Consider the following 19,451-nt stretch of genomic DNA (forward strand, 5'->3'; position numbering starts at 1 on the left):
ATGGGGAGGTCCGGGGCGCCCCCCTCCCCCCCGCGCCGCCCCAGGGGGGGGCGGCCAGCGGGCTCGCCGCCATGTTGGGAGTGGCCAAGCAGGTCACCCTTAAAGGGCCCGCACGGCCTGAGTCCAGGGAGAGACCCCGTTACCATAACAACACCCTTGTCGTCCCACCCCCCCAATGGCTCCTCATCACCCCACTGGTACTTCCTATGGTAGACTCGCTAAAAGCTCTAAAAGAGTGGGAAGGGGGCAGAGAAGTTCCCCCACGGGTCATTGATGGGTCATTGATAGGTCATTGAAGACTCCACCCAGCCAATTTTTAACCTTTTGTCCCCTGCCCCCCATCAGCTACCTTTCAACCGCAAGCTCACTCCCTCCTTCCCAATCATCCACACTGGACTTGCCCACACCTCCATGCCCCTAGAGTTGCCCTAGGTCTTCAGTCCTAAGTCACCTTCTCCACCCAGTTCCCAGGATCACAGCTTCCAGGACTACCCCATCAGACACACATCATGGCCTGTTGTCTTGTCTGATCCACCATGTATCCAGATATCTAACCACCTAGCCATCTCACCCACTTGCTCAATCTATCAATCACTCATCTACCTATCCAATCAACTAATCACCTATCCACCCACCCCTCCAACCATCTATTAATTCACCCAAACACCCACTCAACACACCCATTCACTTCCCATCTACCCACCCATTCATCCAGCACCCAAGCAAATACTCATTTATCCACATAACCAAGCAAGTACCCAACCATCCCCACACACAACTTTCCGCCCAGCCCCCTAAACATCCATCCACCAGTTTGCCTGTTGATTTGGCCCCTCCACTAGCATGTAAGTTCCATGAGGCCAGGAGTCCTGTCTAGTTCATTATTGTTTCTGCACTGCCCAGTTCTCAGGAGTCTCAGGAGACCTCAACATATGTACATATGACATATATAATCACAACATTCAAAAAATTTTTTTCTTACTATGAACCAGGCCTTTTCTAGGCAGACATACCCAACCTGGTTAACCAACTACCCAACTACTCACCTACTAGGTCAAACATCCAGCAAATGCTAACCTATCCGTCTGCCATTTGCTCCACCCACTCTACCCCTCACCCATCCACTCACCCATGTTTTGAATGACTCGTTTACCCAATCATTCATACACAGTATGAATTTATCCGTCTCCCAGACCCATGGCCTCCATGACATGAGGAGGGCCTGAGAAGATGCTCTCACTGTGGGATTGGGAGGTTGCCAGGGTTGGAATTCATGCTTCATTGAGAAGCAGGTGCTGCCTATGACAATGGTGAATACCTTTTATCGAATGCCTTTATGTGTCCTCTCACTGTGTAGGGAACTTTACGTCCATTTCACAGATAAGAAAACGGGCTTTTAAGAGAATGAAGGTCTAAGGTAACACAGCTGGTGAGAGCTTATGTATATGGCCCTCTCCATGAGACTTCTAATTAGGGGAGAATTTGGGAGAGACGAATAGGGCTTGGGGGGGGGGGGGCAAATGCCTTAGAACTGGCAATTCTTAGTGGGCAAAGAAATCAGCAATTTTACTGAAATCAAGATTTTACTGGGCAACTTCACACTGCCAGAGTGGTTGGGACCAGCAGCTCCACTCCCCATTGTAGGCCAAGTAGGGCTAAGGCAAGGTCAGACACCCCCCCCGCCAAGACGGCTATCTCTCTGCTCCCAGACCACGTGTGGTGAGGCAGGATGGGCAGCTCAGGTGGTGTCTCCATTGAGGCAGGGTGCTTTGAGGGGCTGGGGTTGACTCCGAGACCCCCGCGTCCTTGGAGAAAGCTGCAGGCTCTGGACAGCATCCCTCAGCTGAGCCTGAGTTCTCTCCATCTCATTTAGGCGGTGTTCCTGGGGAGGCAGTGGCGATGGGGCTCAGAAACCAGGAGAGGGCTGCACCCCAACCCTCGCTCCTCCACCGCCCAGACCTGTCCCAGGGCTCAGACGGCAGTCTCACCAGGCTTTTCAGACTGTGCCCTTCATAGATTGGAAGGTTGTGCTTTGAATCAAACTCTGAGCTCCTGTGGGGGTCGGGGGATGGGGGCGAAGGTCAGAGGCTAAGGAGTCCCTTCCAGCTCCTGGTTGGAGTGGCAGGGATTCAGGGGGGCGGAGCTTGGAGTGGAGGCGGAGCTTGTTCAGACTGAAGGGCGGGGCCTAAATATGCTTGAAGAAGGGTCGGACCAGAGACTGGAATAGTTGGAATGATAGGACCTATCAATCATCCCTTGGAGGCGGGGCTTGGCCCGTCCTGAGTGGGGTCGTAACTGGGCTTGAGGGAGTGCCCAGGCTGAGATATCTCAGTGCCCGGCCCAGCCAGGTTGGGAGGGGCTGATGGAGGGGTGGGGCCTGGATGAGAGAATCTGCCAGCGTCCTAGGCCGATCTTCGGAGGGGTGGGTCCACCTGGGGGCGGGGCTCGCCAAGAGGGGCCCGGACAGATTTTTATTAGGGCGGGGCCAGCGTGGGGCTTGGTCGTGCCAGGCGTGGTTTGGGGAGGGTCTGGTCAGATCTAATTGGATCGGGCCCACCTGGGGGCGGAGCTAATGGAGAGGGCTGGGCTCACCCAGCACAGAGCCTGGAGTCCAGATCCTGCAGCTGGCCCCGCAGCTGCTCCTGCTGCTCCGTCAAGGCCCGGATGTGGGTGCTCAGCGACTCCACGAGGCGGGACAGCACTTTCTGCTCCTCACGCAGAGCGGCCACCTCGCACTGCAGCTCTGCCAACTGTGGTGGGAGAGCAGCTGTAATCTGACCCGTCGTCCCGCCCCTGTGTCTCCCTGGAGACCCTGACCTTCCAGGCCCAAGCGTTCAGCGTCATCACCGGCCTGCCTAGTTGGGGAACATCCCTCCTGCCGTACAGCTGGGGAGACTGAAGCTCAGAGAGGGTCGGGCTAGGGCCGTGGTCACACAGCGCAGCGAGCTGGGTACTTGAACCCAGGCTTACCTGGCCCTTCAGTCTTCCCCAGTCGCGTCCCCGTCCCCACTCCCCAGGCGGGGACCTGGGCCTGACCTTACCTTGTTCACAGGTCGGTGCTTGCCCAGTGCCTGGTTTCGGTCTTGCGGCTGGTCTATTTGGCGCTGCCAGGGTACCGACGGCTTCCGAGGCAGCGAGGCGGAGTCCCGGGTCCAAGGCCGGGCGCGGGGCGCCGGGCCCGTGCTCAGGGAGCCTTTGGGTCGCGGCCAGGGCCCCGCAGATTGGCGGCGGCGGGCAGGACGCCGGGTTGGGACACTCTGCGTGCGCTGCACCGGCCGGGGCCGCCGCAGGGGCCGCTCTTCGTCCGGCTGTGGCCGGGCCCAACTCTCTGAGCGGCGAACGCTGCGCAGAGACTGGCTCTTGGAGATGAGAGGGGTGTGCTTGGGGAGGTCCCGGGGGGCCAGGAAGCCGGGCTTCTCCCCTGCGGAAAGGCTAGGGGTGGGATGGAGGATCTCAGACCCTCTACTGGCCCCTGAGACGACTCCATCCCGACCTGACCAGAAGCGACCTCACCCCCAGGTGAACTTGTCCTTTTTTTTTTTTTTTTTTTTTTTTTTTTAAGACAAGGTCTTGCTCTGTCACCCAGGCTGGAGTGCGGTGACTTGATCATAGCTCACTGCAGACTTGAATTCCGGAGCTCAAGCTATTCTCCAGCCTCAGCCTCCCAAATAACTAGGACTGCTAGCGCATGCCACTACACCCAGGTATTTTTTTTTTTTTTTTTTTTTGGTAGAGATGGGGGTCTCCCTATGTTGCCCAGGTTTGTCTTAAGTTCTTGGCCTCAAGTGATCCTCCTGCCTCAGCCTCCCAAAGTGCTGGGATTACAGGCATGAGCCACTGAGCCTGGCTCCTGTCCTTGATTTCTAATAGTGTCCTCTTTATGACCCTTGACATCACTCCACCCTAACCTCTCCTCTCATCCCTGAGCTCAAACACACTGTGACCTTTGACCGGACCCTTTCTATAACCTGTGATTCCAGTCTGACCCTGGGCTTGACCTCTGCTCACAATGATGCATCTTCACCTCTGACCCCTGTCTGAGCCCTGCTCCTTCCTGTTCCCACCCATCAGACTCCAGACCAGACTTGAGGTTACCTGGAGTGGATCTGGGCCGGGGGCGGTGGGAGACGCATTGGCACTGATACAAGCACAGGCTGGCCCTCCTCGATGGCTTGCAGGATGGTGGGCAGTGGTTCCAGGGAGTCTCGGGTTGTCTGGTGAGGCATGCAGGACAGAGACTGAGCAAAATCTATGGGGTCAGAGTCTCCCAAGCCTTCTTGCCTCCCTACTCTGGGTTCAGGCCATACCTGGTCAAGCTCAGCAAAGATTGTACAGAGCTGGGCATGCAGGACAGCCAACTGGAGGGCCAGGTCACCGCTACCCTGGTAACCACTGGGTGCAGCATCCACATCCACCACGGCCACCTGGTCCAGGAAGCGTTGCATGGCTGGTCCATGTTCCTCCAGGAAGCTATTCATGAAGCCCATGTAGGCCTCCTTCTCACCGAACCTGGATCAGGGCCAGGCTGGGTGGGTCAGGTCAGGCACCTGCCACCCCCACACTCCCAGCATGGTCCCCCCCACCCCTAGCTTCCCAGCACCTACGGGGCACGGTTGGCGAGGTTCTGGATGACCTTGGCAATCAGTGTGAGGGTGCGGGCTGGGCCAGGTGCTGGATGCTCTGGTGCTAAACCAAAGAGGCTGGGTGCCAGGATGGCGGGGCACAGGAGCCGCAGGAAGAGGGAGGCGCACACCAGTCGGGGGCCCAGCACCTCAGAGCCACGTTCTTTGCATGCTTCTCGCCAGCTTGAGAACACGATGCCCAGCTCCGCAGGGAACCAGCTGGTGCAGAAGAGGCAATGAATGGTCAGATGGGGAGGCTATGGGCATAAAGGTTAAAGTCATAAGGTTGGGAGTCCCAGAAGCATTGCATGACTAGTCCATGATCCTCCAGAAAGCTATTCATGAAGGCCATGTAGGCCTCCTTTTCACTGAACCTGGGGTCTGGACTCCAGGATTGGGAATATCTGAGATAACAATGCTTGGGGTTATGAGTCAGCATGGGGCCATGGCTTATGTGTAGCTATGGCAATCACTGGGGATAATACTCTTATAGTTGGGGATACAAGGTCACATGAAGACAGAGGTTATGAGCTTGGATATACTTATAATTAGACATGAGATTGGGGAGCCAGAGTACAAGATATAAAGTAGGATTGGGGTCTGGAAGTCACCTAGGGTCAGAAGTCACTTGATTGAACTCAGGGATTAGGTATGCAGGTTAACCTAGGGTCAGAGGTCAAGGGATTGGAATCCCAGGTCTCCTGTGATCAGTTGCATGGGATTTGAGGTGGAGGGTCACTTAAAGCCAGGGATCATGGACTTGGGGCATTATCTGGAAGCAGAGGTCATAGGATTGAGATCCTATGCTAACTGGAGCCAGTGGCATGGAATTGGGTGTATGGAATCACCTGTGGTTACAGGACAAGGAATTGGGTCTCGGGTTACTTGGGGTCAGTGGTGATAGGGTTGCATGGTGACAGGGTTGCCAGATGTAGTAAATGAAACTTCAGGACATCCAGTTAAACATGAATGTCAGATAATGGAGTGATTTTTTTTATTTACATTTTTCCTTTTATTTGGGACAGGGTCTCACTCTGTCAACCAGGCTGGAGTGCTGTGGCATGATCATAGCTCACTGCAGCCTTAAATCCTGGACTCAAGCGATCCTCCAGCCTCGACTGGGAATACAGGTGCATGCCACCATGCCTAGCTCATTTTAAAAAAGCTTTTTGGAGCAATGGAGTCTTGCTATGTTGCCCAGACTGGTCTTGAACGCCTGCGCCTGGGCTCCAGCAATCCTCTTGTCTCCACCTCCCAAAGCATTGGAATTACGGGCGTGAGCCACCATGCCTGGCTCAAATGAGTAATTTTTTAGTATAAGCATGGTCCCAATAATTGCATCAAATTTAACTGAGTATCTCCTGTATTTTATCTGGCAACCCTAAACTGGGGGTTGGGGCTAGCATGGTAAGCGGGGGTGGACTAAGGGGCTGGGGCCCTGATTCTCACTCGTAGGAATGGATAATGGTTTCGAAGACCTCCTCGCAGCTGTTCCGAAGTCTGGCCTGGTGCTCTGGCAGCTCCGGGGCTGGACACTTGCTGGGGTCCACTTCACAGTCCTCAGTGGAAGCACAGAGACGCCGCACAACCTGTCCTGCAGCCCAGCACAGCCAGATAGGGGCTGGGACCATGACCACCAAAACCCACCACACCCATCCTCCAACCTTGTCTTCAGGTTATTCCGGAGGCACCCAACATCTTGGGGAGCTCCCAATTGTCCCCAGGATCCTAGCACCTCCAAAACACCACTCACTACCAGAATCCAGGTTGCTCAAGGACTCTTAGAACTTCACCCAGGTCCCCTAGCTCACCAGCAGGCCACTGACACGGACTCTTCCCCCAGCTCACCCAGGGTCTCCTGGAGGTAATCCTGTGCCACGAGCTTCATGTACTCATCGATAGCCTTGGTGGCCAATGTGTTTTCCCGGAACAGCAGCGCCTCACGGCCTCCACAGCGCGCCAGCTCCGCAGTGCCCAGGTCAGTCACCAGCGCCTAGGAAGGGCAGGGGGTCAGGTTGCACTGGATGCAGACTGAGTCCAAGGGAATTCGGATCCTTGGCTCGTCCTTCACACCAGAGGCACAGGCCCCGCCCCTCGTAGCTGATGCTTAGGCCCAGTCCTTACTGCTGGGGTTCATAACCGAGGCCAGAACTTCTAACCCTCACAGCAGAAATTTAAACCTTTTAGCGCTGGGGTTCAATCTGGGCCCCGCCCCTCATGCGTAATGCTCAGGCCCCTCTCGCAGCTGAAGCTTAGGCTCCGCCCTTCAAGGTGTCTCGCCCGTTATGAATGATAATTAGGCCCCGCCCCTCACAGCTGAAGCTCAGGCCCAGTCCTTCAAAGTGCCCCGCCCCTTACAAGTACAGCTCAGCCCCCGCCCCTCACAGCTGACGCTCAGGTCCCGCCCTTCAAGGTGCCCCGCCCCTTACGGGTGATGTTCAGGCCCCGCCCTTCTAGGTGCCCCGCCCCTTACAGGTGACACTTGAACCACGCCCCTCACAGCTGATGCTCAGGCCCTGCCCTTCAAGGTGTCTTGCCTCTTACAGGTGCAACTCAGGTCCTGCGCCCCAATTACCGCCCGAAGCGCGTTATCGGTCTACCCCTGGTCGCCCGGGTCCGCGCTGTCGCGGTGCCGCACCTGTGCCCGGCCAGTGGCCCGCAGCACGCGCACCATGGCGGCCGCCAGCTCCTCCTTGGCTTGCGCAGGCAGCGCGGGCTCCAGGGCCCCGCAGAGGCGCGCGTAGTGGAAGGTGAGGAACTCCGCCAGCTCCTTGTAGCGCTCGGACGGCAGCACACGCAGGCGACGTGCCCGAATCCGCGCCCGCAGCGCTGCGCCCGCCGGCGCCCCGAGCAGCGGGAACCAGCGCTCCAGGCCGGCGGCTGGCGCGCGTGGGGCGCCCAGCTCCTCCAGCGACAGGGCCACGCGGCCCAGCACCGCGCTTCCCGGGCCCAAGCCGCGCAGCCGCAGCGACAGGCGACGTGCAGGTGGCAGCGCCTCGAAGTGAAAGCGCTCGGCCCAGAAGAGCTGGCCTGGGCCGGCCCGAGGCGCCGTGCGTGCCAGCAGCGCGCCATCCAGCCACAGCTCGGCGCGCACGCCGGGTGCCCCCGCCGCTGCCCGGGGAAGCCCCTTCGCCTCGTGCACCCACACGCTCAGCCATGTCTCTTCCCGCTCCACGTTGTCCTGCAGATGGGAGTGGGATGGGGGAAGCGTTTTGGTTTGTTGGCACCCCAAAGAGGGCACCGCAAGTGAAGCGCGGAGCCTCAAACCTGGTGCGCTGGGTTCCTAGTGAGATTGCTGGGCCTTTGGGGAAAGAAGTGGAGCCACGGGAGTCCGGAGGTGGCTACGCGGAAGTTTTCTAAAGCTTTTCTGGGCTCTCCGGGAGAGTTCGGGGCTCCAGGGCATAGAAGAGTAGTACTGGAGTGAAGACTTCGCGATTATCTGGTAGGTAGGGCTTTGGGTGCATATAGGGTCGAGAGTGGACAGAAGGGGCGGGTCTGATATTCCCGGGGCTGGTAATAGATGGAAGGGGAGTCTTGGAGCCTTTGCAACGATGCAGGCGGGGCAGGTGCGTTGGGAGCGCGGGTTATGGAGAGAGCTGGCTTTGGGTAGAGTGGAAGGGGTGGGCCAGGCCTGTGGGCGGGGTCTCCGTGTCCCGCTTTATTGAGGGCAATGACCTGGGTGGGCTGGAATTGGCGACGAAGGTCCTCGATCCAGCGGTCTCTCTCAGCGGCCGAGCGACAAGAGAAACAGCGGCTTCCGCCCGTCCACGTTACCTGTTGGGATGGAGAATCCAACAGTGTGCGATCCAGGCCAAGGGTGAAGCCAAAGGGTGGGAGGTGGGACTGAGGTGGAACCGAGGTGGATTGTCTGCACTTACCTGAAAGCAATGGGGCTCCCCCAAGAGACTGGGGTGCAGTGGCCAGACCCGCACATCCCGCTCGGCGCCCAGGTCCAGTTCAGAGAGTGTGGCCAGCGACTCCCTAGAGCCCAGAGCACTGGGGGGCCTGGGAAGGGGGCGGGGGAGCACACGGTCATTCCTGCCTCTTCCCATCCCCCATAGCCTGAAGGGTAGAGGAAGGCCAGGAAGGACTTCAACCCAATTCGGATCCCTTTTCTACCCTGTGCCCCCTCCCCATGGCGCCTCCTTACTTTTAGCATAAACTCAACTCCTGGTGACCTATATGACCAAGTAGAGTCCAGATGTTGTTACCTCATCTCCCTCCACCTAATCCATCACTTTCTGAGCTCCAGCCTTCCTGGCCTTGTTTTATTTTATCTTATTTATTTATTTATTTATTTAAAGCAGAGTCTTGTTTAGTGCAGTGGCTGGATCTTGGCTCACTGCAACCTCCGCCTTCCAGGTTCAAGCGATTTTCCTGCCTCAGCCTCCCAAGTAACTGGGATTACAGGTGCCCACCACCATGCCCGGCTAATTTTCTAATGTTTGTGTTTTTAGTAGAGATGGGGTTTCACCACGTTGGCCAGTCTGGTCTTGAAATCCTGATCCCAAGTGATCCACCCACCTCAGCCTCACCAAAGTGTGGGAATACAGGCGTCAGTGACCGCACCCAGTCCTATTTATTTATTTATTTATTTATTTATTTATTTATTGAGACAGAGTCTCACTCTGTTGCCCAGGCAGGAATGCAGTGGCACAATCTTGGCTCACTGCAACCTCCACCTCCCAGATTTAAGCGATTCTCCTGCCTTAGCCTCCTGAGTAACTGGAATTACAGGCGTGTGCCACCATGCCCGGCTAATTTTGTATTTTTAGTAGAGATGAGATTTCACCACGTTGCCAGGCTGGTCTTGAACTCCTGACCTCAAATGTTCCACCTGCCTCTGCCTCCCAAAGTGTGGGATTACAGGTGTGAGCCACCGCACCCAGCCCTATTTATTTTTGAGACAGAGTCTTGCTCTGTTGCCCAGGCTGGAGTGCAGTGGCACGATCTCTGTGCACTGCAGCCTCAACTTCCCAGGCTCAAGCAATCCTCCCACTCAGCCTCCCCAGTAGCTGGGACTACAGGTGCCCACCACCATGCCTGGTTAATTTTTGTATTTTTTGTAGAAGTGGGGTCTCACTATATTGCCCAGGCTGGTCTTGAACACCTGGACTCAAGCAGTCTACCCACTTCGGCCTCCCAAAGTGCTACCCCTGGTCCACTTCACCCAGCCCCCTTGGCCTTGTTTTAGTTGCTTCTTTCTGCCTCTTGGCCTTTGCACTTGCTGTTACTTCTGCCTGGAATGCTTTTCCCACCCCGCTGTTGGCCTAGTTAACTTCCATCCACCCTTCAGATCTCAGCTCAAGGGTCCCTTCCCTAACCCTCCCAGACCAGTTGATTGACTTAGCTCCCATTTTAGAGTTATTGTGTCAGACTTTGCCGGCACCCTGGCTCTGTGCTACGTCATTCAATGTCCCCAGAATCAACTGATGTGGGGCAGAACACAGAGGCTACAGGGGGTGTTTGGTGTAGATTGGAATGATAGGCAAGAGGAGGAGGAGGAGGAGGAGGAGGAAGGGCCAGTGTTGAACCTCAGCCCCTCCAGCCTCTCATACATCCTTACCCATCCCGGGGCTCCGACCTGGCCTTTTTCTTCTCTTTCAGCCTCTTGAGCAACCCCTGTGGGGAAGGGAATGTCAGCTGGACAGAAATCTGTGCTCCTTCCGCAGCTCCTTCCCTCCCAAGATATCCCAGAGGATCTGCTGGTCTTGGAGGACCAACACCAAGCTCAGGCTGTATTAGCAGGAATAATAAGAGCAACCAACAGCTCCTAATTTTTTGTTCATTTGTTTTTTTAAGACAGGGTCTTGCACTGTCAGCCAGGCTGGAGTACAGTGGTGCAATCAGAGCTCACTGCAGCCTCAAATTCCTGGGCCCAAGTGATTCTCTTGCCTCAGCTGGGACTACAGGTGAATGTTACCATGTAGAATTGGGGACTTGCTATGTTGCCCAGGTTTGTCTTGAGCTCCTGGTCTCAAGCAATCCTTCTGCTTCCAGCCTCTCAAAATGTTGGGATTACAGGTGTGAACCACTGTGCCTGGGCCAAACTCCCATTTGTAAAGCATCAATCATATATTCTCATGCACTATTCATTTATTTATTTAAGACATGGAGTCTCCCCATGTTGCTTAGGTTGGTCTTGAACTCCTGGCCTCAAGCAGTGTTCTCTGCTCAGCCTCCCAAGTAGCTGGGACTACAGCTGTGCACTGCCCTGCCTGGCTCCTGCACTCTCTATTGGCTTCCCAAAAACAACCCCTAGAGAAAGATTATTTCATTAACTCCATTTGACAGACTGGGACTCTGAGGCCCAGAGAGGGTTAGCAACCTGCCCCAGATCACCCAGCAAGAGTGCCCTTTCAGCTGTGAGGGTCCAAGAGTCTTGGCTCTCCCCTCTACCTACTCCCTTCACTGGCTGCCTTACCCGAACGTTGTGGACCTGGTTGGGACCAGCATTCTCTGGTTCTGTCTTTCCAGGCATCCGATCTGTGGGTAGTTATGGGTGGCAGGTTGGGGGGTTGGAGTCATCTTAGATTCTGCCCCACTTTTAGAGCCTCCCAAATGCCCCAGGCCTTTCCACTCTTCAAGCTTACCTGGATCCCTGAAGTTCCCCATGGCCACGTGGATGCTGCCCTCGGAGCTAGCACTTCCCACCCGGGGCCTTCGGGGACCCTGTTCTCCCGCAGGAGTGGGTAGTCAGAGAGGGGAGGCAGGCAGGCAGGCAGACCGAGGGAGAGGCAGACACCTTCCCACTATCCTCCCTCCAGCCCGTACCTCTGTTCTGCCCTCCTCCTTTTTCTTTCTTCCCTCCCCTTGCCCAGGTGCCCCTTCTCACCTCCTCCTCTCCTCCAAGCAGCACCAGCTTCCCATCAAGCAGGGTGAAGCCCCCAATGTCCCAGACAGGCACGTCGGGTGTGGGGGCCTCGGGGATCTGTGGGGTAGGGGGCTCTGGCTCTGGCTCCGGCTCCAGCTCTGGGAAGAAGAGGAGGCACTGGGGGACTTAAGAGACGCTTTCTCTCCCTCAGGCCACCCTTTCCATTCCCGAAGGCTTATGGTGGGTTCCCTCCTAGGTGCCCCCCACCCCAGCAGCTGTATCGGACTGTATGACCTTGGGCAAGTTTTCATGTCTGTCTGGGCCTTGTCCCCACTAACCATGGGTAGCAGACACAGCTCACCTACCATGTGTCCAGTACCCTGTATACCACTCCACACACCTTCTTGCATTGAATCCTCCAAAGGCCATTCAAAGGGCTATGATAACAGGCTCAGAGAGGTTGAGTGACTTGCCCAGGGTCACACAGCTTGTGAGTGGTTGGGCTGGGCTTCAGTCACAAGCATTCTTCTCTCTCTTTTTTTTTTTTTCTTTGCATTCTTCTCTTAACCAAGACAACATGTGGGTCCGAGAGGTTAAAAAACAGGACCGAGTCTGGGCACGATGGCTCATGCCTGTAATCCCAACATTTGGGAGGCCGAGGTGGGGCGGATTGCTTGAGATCTGGAGTTTGAGAACAGCCTGGGCAACATAACAAGATCCTGTCTTTAAAAAATAGCCTGACGCAGCTGGGCTCCGTGGCTCACACCTGTAATCCTAGCACTTTGGGAGGCCAAGGCGGGCAGATCACCTGAGGCCAGGAGTTTGAAACTAGCCTGACCAACATGGAGAAACCATGTGTCTACTAAAAATACAAAATTAGCCGGGCGTGGTGGCGCACGCCTGTAATCCCAGCTACTTGGGAGGCTGAGGCAGGAGAATTGCTTGAACCTGGGAGGCGGAGGTTGTGGTAGCCCAGATAGTGCTATTGCACTCCAGCTTGGGCAACAAGAGTAAAACTCCGTCTCAAAACAAAACAAAACAAAACAAAAAAACCCTGACACTGTGTTGTGTGCCCATATTTCCAGTTACTTGGGAGGCTGAGGTGGGAGGATCGCTTGAGCCGCAGAATTCAAGGCAGCAGTGAGCTATGATCATGCAGCTGCACTCCAGCCTGGGCGACAGAGCAAGACCCTGTCTCTGAAAAACAACGGCAGGCCAGGCGCAGTGGCTCACACCTGTAATTCCAGCACTTTGGGAGGCCGAGGTGGGTGAATCACCTGAGGTCAGGAGTTTGAGATGACACTGGCCAACATGGTGAAACCCCGTCTCTACTAAAAATACAAAATTAGCCGGGTGTGGTGGTGCACACCTGTAATCCCAGCTACTAGGGAGGCTGAGGCAGGAGAATTGCTTGAACGCGGAGGGCAGAGGTTGCAGTGAGCCGAGATTGCACCACTTCACTCCAGCCTGGGTGAAAGACTGAAACTCTGTCTCAAAAAAACAACAGGCTGGGTGCAGTTGCTCATGCCTGTAATCCCAGCATTTTGGTAGGCTGGGGCAGGTGGATCACCTGAGGTCAGGAGTTCGAGACCAGCCTGGCCAACATGGTGAAACCATGTCTCTACTAAAAATACAAAATTAACCAGGTGTGGTGGTGCATGCCTGTAATCCCAGCTACTCGGGAGGCTGAGGCAGGAGAACCTGTTGAACCCGGGAGGCAGAGGTGCAGTGAGCTGAGATTGCACCACTGCACTCCAGCCTGGGCGAGGAAGTGAGACTCTGTCTCAAAACAGAAACAAAAACAAAATAGGAATATAAGCAGTGAGAATTAAATGAGCTTCCAGGAAACAGAAGGGCTGAATTAGCCCTCCCAGACTGCCTGTCTGTTCCCTCGTTTTTACCACCAGGAGCAATAAATGATAACTCCCACTTATTAACGGATCACTTAAAATATGCTGGGCCCTAGCCTAGTGTTACATTCCTGAGCCCTAATTCTTGCGATATCCATTACTCTTCTAGATCCCCCTATGTGACACTTAGCACCATCTGTCATTTTTTTTTCTTTCTTTCTTTTTTTTTCCCTTTGAGATGGAGTCTCACTCTGTTGCCCAGGTTGGAGTGCAGTGGAGCAATCTTGACTCACTGCAACCTCTGCCTCCTGGGTTCAAGCTATTATCCTGCCTCAGCCTCCTGAGTAACTGGGAGTATAGGCATGTGCTACCATGCCCAGATACTTTTTTTTTTTTTTTTTTTTTTGTATTTTTAGTAGAGACAGGGTTTTGCCATGTTGGCCAGGCTGGTCTCGAACTCCTGAACTCAGGTGATCCATCCGCCTTGGCCTCCCAAAGTGCTGGGATTACAGGTGTGAGCCACCATGCCTGGTCCATCTGTCATTTTCTTGTTGATGTATTTTCAGTCAATTCCACTACACTGTGAGCTCCATGGGGCAGGGAGTGTCATCCGTCTCTTTCACTAGTGTGCCCTCAGTGCCTAAATCAGGGCCTGGCACATACAATAGAAGCTCAACATCACACCTGTAATCCCAGCACTTAGGGAGGCTCAGGCGGGCGGATCACAAGGTCAGGAAATCAAGACCATCCTGGCTAACATGGTGAAACCCTGTCTCTACTGAAAATACAAAAAATTAGCCAGGCGTGGTGGCGGGCGCCTGTAGTCCCAGCTACTCAGGAGGCTGAGGCAGGAGAATGGCGTGAATCCGGGAGGCAGTGCTTGCAGTGAGTGGAGATTGCACCCCTGCACTCCAGCCTGGGTGACAGAGCGAGACTCTGTCTCAAAAAAAAAAAAAAAAAGAAAGAAAAAAGAAAAGAACTCAACAAACCTCTGCTTGAATAAATAAATGAATATGAGCAAATAAAATGATGTACTCTCCAAAATGGAGATCATTATTCTTATTGAACTGATGGAGAAGCTGAGGCTTAAGGGCTCAGAACAAAGACACGGAAGCTAGAAGGTAGAAGAGCAGGAGGCAGGCTGAGGATGGATATCCAGGTAGGAAAGGATGGGCTTGAGCCATTGAAGGAGAGACCCGTTGGGGCCAAGAGCCATTTAGCCTCTGGATAATACCACCATGGGTCTACATTCACTGTTCCGTCCTCAGATGGACGCTCTGCCCACAGGACCCTGGCAACTCCTCCTACCTTCTTCAGGGGGAAAGAGGGAACAGGGTAGCTGGGCCCCAGCCACTTCCTGCTGGGCTTTCACACTCCCCACAACTTCCTGTGTCTGTAGGGTTGATGCTCCGGAGGCAGACAAAACCCAAGCATCCGCCTTCCCAGCCCGGCCCAAGCTCAGGGTGGGGGAACCATGTACCTGGGGCCTCCTGCTCTGGCTCCGGCTCTGGCTCCGGTGGTGGGTTCTTATGCCTCCCCCAGAGGGCCTTGGAGAGTCGAAGGCGACTGGTCCGTGACTCCTTGGGAGGCGCAGATAGGACCCGACGGAATATCGAGCGAGGGGCTGGCTGGGTGCTGACCATGGGCTCCTGGTGGCTCAGGGCCCTGCCCCAGCCAGCAAAGCGGCCCCAGCGAAACCCTCCAGCCCCCTTCTCCCCACCGCGCCCTGTGTGCCAGCGATAGGAAGTCAGCGGAGAGGGGGCTGCGGGCTGGGTTTGGGAGGTCCGGCTTGGCGACGGTGGGTCCATGGTGCGGCGGGGGTGTCTCCTGGGGGGCGAGAGAGTGACAGTTGTGCCCAGTGTCTGTCCACACACTGCCCTCATCTCGGCCCTCTCCCCACTCTCAGCTCTGCCTTCAGGAATCCCCCTGCCCCCACCTCCACTGCCTCCCTTACCTTGGTTTCCTGACCAGAATCAGCAGCCGTCTGCACCCTGCCTGGCTTCCTCCCTCGGAACCCAACTCCACGTGACCCTCTCTGTCCCACCCCACCCCACAGCCAGTCTGGGAGGGCACAGTGGGGGCAGGATGCTGGAGGTTCGGGGGAGGAGAAGAGAGGAGGTGGGTTACTAGGCTTCTAGCAAGAAGGACCCAGAGTCCCTCCCTGACGGGGAGGCAGCGCTTGCCCCTCTCTCTGAGCCTCGGTTGCCTTCTCTGCAAAATGAGTACAGGCTGAACAAATGCTGGTGAGAATACAGAGCACCTAGAACTCTCAGCCACAGTTGGCCGGAGTGTAGACCCATTCGCTCGTGTTGGGAAACGGTTTGGCAGGATCTACTAACACTATTAGCTGGATCTTCTCTGACTCAGCAATTCCATCGCTGGGTAGATATCCGATAGGTATGCCCCCGCCTCCCAGTGCAATGCATAATAGCCCCACATTGGAAACAGCCCAAGTGCCCACTAGTGGAAGAAGGAATAAATTGTGATCTCTTCACACAGCCGAATATCATACAGCAGTGAGAACAAACTAATGAATAATTTAACTTGGGTGAATCACAAACAATGTTGAGCCAAAACCAAAACCAAAGCCATAAAACGCCAGTAATCTGAGCTATTCAGGAGGCTGAGTTTGGGAGGTCTGGCTTGGAGACAGTGGGTCCATGGTGGGCGGAGGGGGGTCTCCTGGGGGGCGAGAGAGTGACAGTCGTGCCCAGTGTCTGTCCACACACTGCCTTCATCTCGGCCCCCTCCCCACTCTCAGCTCTGCTGAGAGGAGGATCACTTGAGGCCAGGAGTTCAAGGCTGCAGTGAGCTGTGATCATGCCTGTGAATATTGGCAGTGCACTCCAGTCTGGGTGACATAGGGAGACCTCATATCTAACTTGTTTTCTCTTTCTCCCCTCCCTGCCCTTGGGAGACCGCATCTCTAAAAAGCAATAATAAATTAAACCCCCAAAACAATGAAGAGTATACACTTTGTGATTCCATTTACATAAAGTCCTAAATCAGGCAAAACCACATGTAACAAGTCAGGATATCAGTTTCTTTTGGAGGCACTAGTGGCTGGGAAGAGGGCACAAGGGGAGCTTCTGGAAGATGGCCAGATTTATTATTATTCTTCTTATTAATTAATTGATTTATTGAGAAGGAGTTTTGCTGTGTCTCCCAGGCTCATGTGCAGTGGCACGATCTCGGCTCACTGCAACCTCTGCCTCCTGGATTCAAGTGATTCTCCTGACTCAGCCTCCTGAGTAGCTGGGACTGCAGGTATGCACCACCATGCCTGGCTAAGTTTATGTATTTTTAGTAGAGATGGGGTTTCACCATGTTGGTCAGGCTGGTCTTGAACTCCTGACCTCAAATGATCTGCCTGCCTCAGCCTCCCAAAGTGCTGGTATTACAGGTGTAAGCCACTGTGCCCCGCCCTTATTATTATTATTATTATTTATAAATGAGGTCTGTAAAAATAATATAGATTTCATAAAATAAAAATATAATATTTATATTACATAGTAATATAATAATATATTATAAATAATATGAATATTATTATTTTTTGTAGATGAGGTCTGTCATCCAGGCTGGAGTGCAATGGTGCCATTATAGCTCACTGTAACCTCTAACTCCTGGGTTCAAGCGATCCTCTCGCCTCAGCCTCTCGAGTAGCTGGGACTACAGCTGCATGCCACCACACCCGGCTAATTAAAAATAATTTTTTTTTTGTAGAGATGGGGGTCTTGCTTTGTTGCCCAGGCTGGTCTTGAACTCCTGGCCTCAAGTGGTCCTTACACCTCAGCCCCCCAAGTAGCTGGGATAATAGGCACATGCTACCATGCCTGGCCTATTTTTTTTTTTTTTTTGACGTGAAATTCACATAACACAAATTTAGCATGTTCTTTTTTTTTAATAAGATTTTTCTTTTTTGAGACAGAGTCTTGCTCTGCTGGAGTGCAGTGGCACAATCATAGCTTACTGCATCCTTGGCCTCCTGGGCTCAAGCGATCCTCCTACCTCAGGCTCTTGAGTAGCTGGGACCACAGTTGCATGCTACCTGGCTAATTTTTAACTTTTTATCTGTTTGCTTTTTGTAGAGACGGGGCCTCACTATGTTGCCCATGCTAGTCTTGAACTCCTGGGCTCAAACAATCCTCATGCCTCAGCCTCCCAAAGTGTGGGAATACAGGAATAGCATGAGCCTCTGTGCTCAGAGAGACGAAGCCTTGTTCTGTCACCCAGGCGGGAGTGCGGTGGCTATTCACAGACATGACTGTGGGTCATTGCAACCTTGAACTCCTGGGCTCAGGCAATCCTCCTGCCTCAGCCTCCCAAGTAGCTGGGCTTGCAGGTGCATGCCACCATGCCCAGCTAATTTTAATTTTTTTTTTTTTTTTTTGTAAAGAGACAGTGTCTCACTATGTTGCCCAGGCTGGTTTCATACTCCTGGGCTCAGGTAGTCCTCCTGCCTCAGCCTCTGCAGTGGCTGGGACTGCAGATGTGTGCCACCACGCTTGGCTTAATATGTTTTATTTATTGAGCTGGGTCCTGGTTACATGGGTGTGTGCTGTTGTGGAAATTCATCAAGCTGTGCCCTTGGGAGCACTTTCTCGTATCTGTGTTAGGGTTCCACAAATGCTTACTTGAAAGCCAGAGGTGAGTAAATGCTGTTCTGGGGAATACATGAGTCAGCATAAATCCGGTCCAGGAGCGGAGTACCAGCTGGCTCCTCTCCCTCTGTGTGACCTCAGGCAAGTCATTTCCTCTCTCTGAGCCTCGGTTTCCTTATTTGTACAAGACGATAATATCAGTTTCAAAAGATTCATGTACGCCTTTGTCTAGTCAAATGTTTCCCGAGTGCCTATTATGTGCTAGGTGCTGGAGAGGCTGCAGAGAACTAACCAAACTTGGTTTCTGCGTTCCTGGAGCTGACAGATGATGGAGGTAGATAACATCCTAAACTCATACATGAGACATTTCTAGCTGGTAAGGAGGACCTAGAAGGAAATAGACTGCAATGAATGCTGAGCAAAACTGCCACTCTTTGAGCTGGAAAAATCAGGGAGGACTTCCCTGAGGAAGTGACATTTGCAGCCATTTGTATCTAGCAGATGGAATCCACTATGTCCATGTAACAAGCATTCCAAAAGTGCCAATGAATTAACATGTCCCTGAGAATAGCCCTCACCTAATAACTTTAGTGTATAAATACCCCAGCTCCCTCAACCCTTGTGTGGGATGACTCAGGTATGTGTCCTATGCTCTCCCCCAGGGCTTCCCAGTGAGACTGAGCTCTCTTGCCTACAATGGAAACTTGCTTGAAAACACATTATTTCCTGGCTGCCTCCAGTTCCCTGTGTCAGTACCTGGCTTGTTCACCTCTCTTTTTTTTCTTCTTGTTTTCTTTTCTCCCTTCCTCCCTTCCTCCCTTATTTCCTCTTTCTTTCTTTCTTTCCTTCTTCCTTTCTTCCTTCCTTCCCTCTTTTTTTCTTTGAGATAAGCTCTCACTCTGTTGTCCAGGCTGGAGTGCAGTGATATGATTATGGTTCACTGCAGCCTTGACCTCTCAGCCCAAGCAATCCTCTCACCTCAGCCTCCGGAGTAGCTGGGACTACAGGTACATAACATTATGCCTGGATAATTTTTTCTTTTTTTTGAGACAGGGTCTCACTCTGTCTCCCAGGCTGGAGTGCAGTGGTGCGATTTCAGCTCACTGCAACCTCTGCCCCCTAGGCCCAAGTGATCCTCCTACCTCAGGCATGTGCCACCACCCCTGGCTAATTTTTTGGTATTTTTGTTAGAGACAGGGTTTTGTCATGTTGGCCAGGCTGGTCTTGAACTCCTGAGCTCAGGCGACCACCCTCCTCAGCCTCCCAAAGTGTTGGGATTACAGGCACGAGCCACTGTGCCTGGCTATGCCTGGATAATTTTAAATTTTTTTTGCAGAGATGAGATTTCACTCTACTGTCCAGGTTGTTCTCGAACTCCTGAGCTCAGGTGATCCCCTTGCCTTGGCCTCCCAAAGTGCTGGGATTACAGATGTGAGCCACTGTGCCCTGCCCTGGGATCTCCTCTCAATAGACTACTTGTACTGGAATTATTGTCTTAAGGTCTGCTTTTGGGAAGACCCAAACTAGACAATGCATGCAAACACAGACATGAACAGAGACG

At 53.8% G+C, this 19,451-nt stretch overlaps 1 protein-coding gene across 9 annotated transcripts; it reads right to left on the bottom strand.

Moving 5' to 3' along the window:
* Positions 1-1,564: 1,564 nt before the first annotated feature.
* On the bottom strand, positions 1,565-15,591 carry RASAL3 (RAS protein activator like 3). Of its 9 annotated transcripts, none has more exons than XR_013409119.1 (18): positions 15,241-15,590; positions 14,767-15,113; positions 11,458-11,594; positions 11,216-11,294; positions 11,047-11,108; positions 10,189-10,244; positions 8,501-8,627; positions 8,298-8,396; positions 7,261-7,803; positions 6,471-6,615; positions 6,072-6,216; positions 4,605-4,841; positions 4,308-4,509; positions 4,096-4,214; positions 3,042-3,432; positions 2,558-2,750; positions 1,989-2,088; positions 1,565-1,882 (listed from the first exon to the last, which is right to left on the bottom strand). XR_013409119.1 is itself a non-coding variant. In XM_015123185.3 (18 exons), exons 2-18 carry the CDS (start codon positions 15,092-15,094, stop codon positions 1,739-1,741), a joined length of 3,036 nt encoding a protein of 1,011 aa, XP_014978671.3. In that variant the 5' UTR covers positions 15,095-15,113; positions 15,241-15,591; the 3' UTR covers positions 1,565-1,738. The 9 variants fall into 9 exon arrangements, 6 of the variants coding, with proteins under 6 accessions (XP_014978671.3, XP_077834226.1, XP_077834225.1 ...); XR_013409120.1 differs by having other exon boundaries at positions 1,989-2,052; positions 2,593-2,855; positions 2,971-3,432; XR_013409121.1 differs by having other exon boundaries at positions 1,989-2,052; positions 2,593-2,750; positions 4,605-4,879; positions 6,010-6,216; positions 15,241-15,585.
* Positions 15,592-19,451: the final 3,860 nt, after the last annotated feature.

The sequence above is a fragment of the Macaca mulatta genome, chromosome 19, assembly GCF_049350105.2.
Source record: "Macaca mulatta isolate MMU2019108-1 chromosome 19, T2T-MMU8v2.0, whole genome shotgun sequence".
Lineage (NCBI taxonomy): Eukaryota > Metazoa > Chordata > Mammalia > Primates > Cercopithecidae > Macaca > Macaca mulatta.

Bases quoted from the DNA above. Each gene is read 5' to 3' on its own strand.
- RASAL3 (XM_077978099.1), bottom strand. From the start codon at position 15,094: ATGGACCCACCGTCGCCAAGCCGGACCTCCCAAACCCAGCCCGCAGCC. The intron at 11,109-11,215 runs GTAAGCTTGAAG...AACTACCCACAG, and splicing joins GGGGAACTTCAGGGATCCAG to ATCGGATGCCTGGAAAGACA. The intron at 1,883-1,988 runs GTGAGACTGCCG...CTGCCTCCCCAG, and splicing joins GGCACAGTCTGAAAAGCCTG to GAACACCGCCTAAATGAGAT.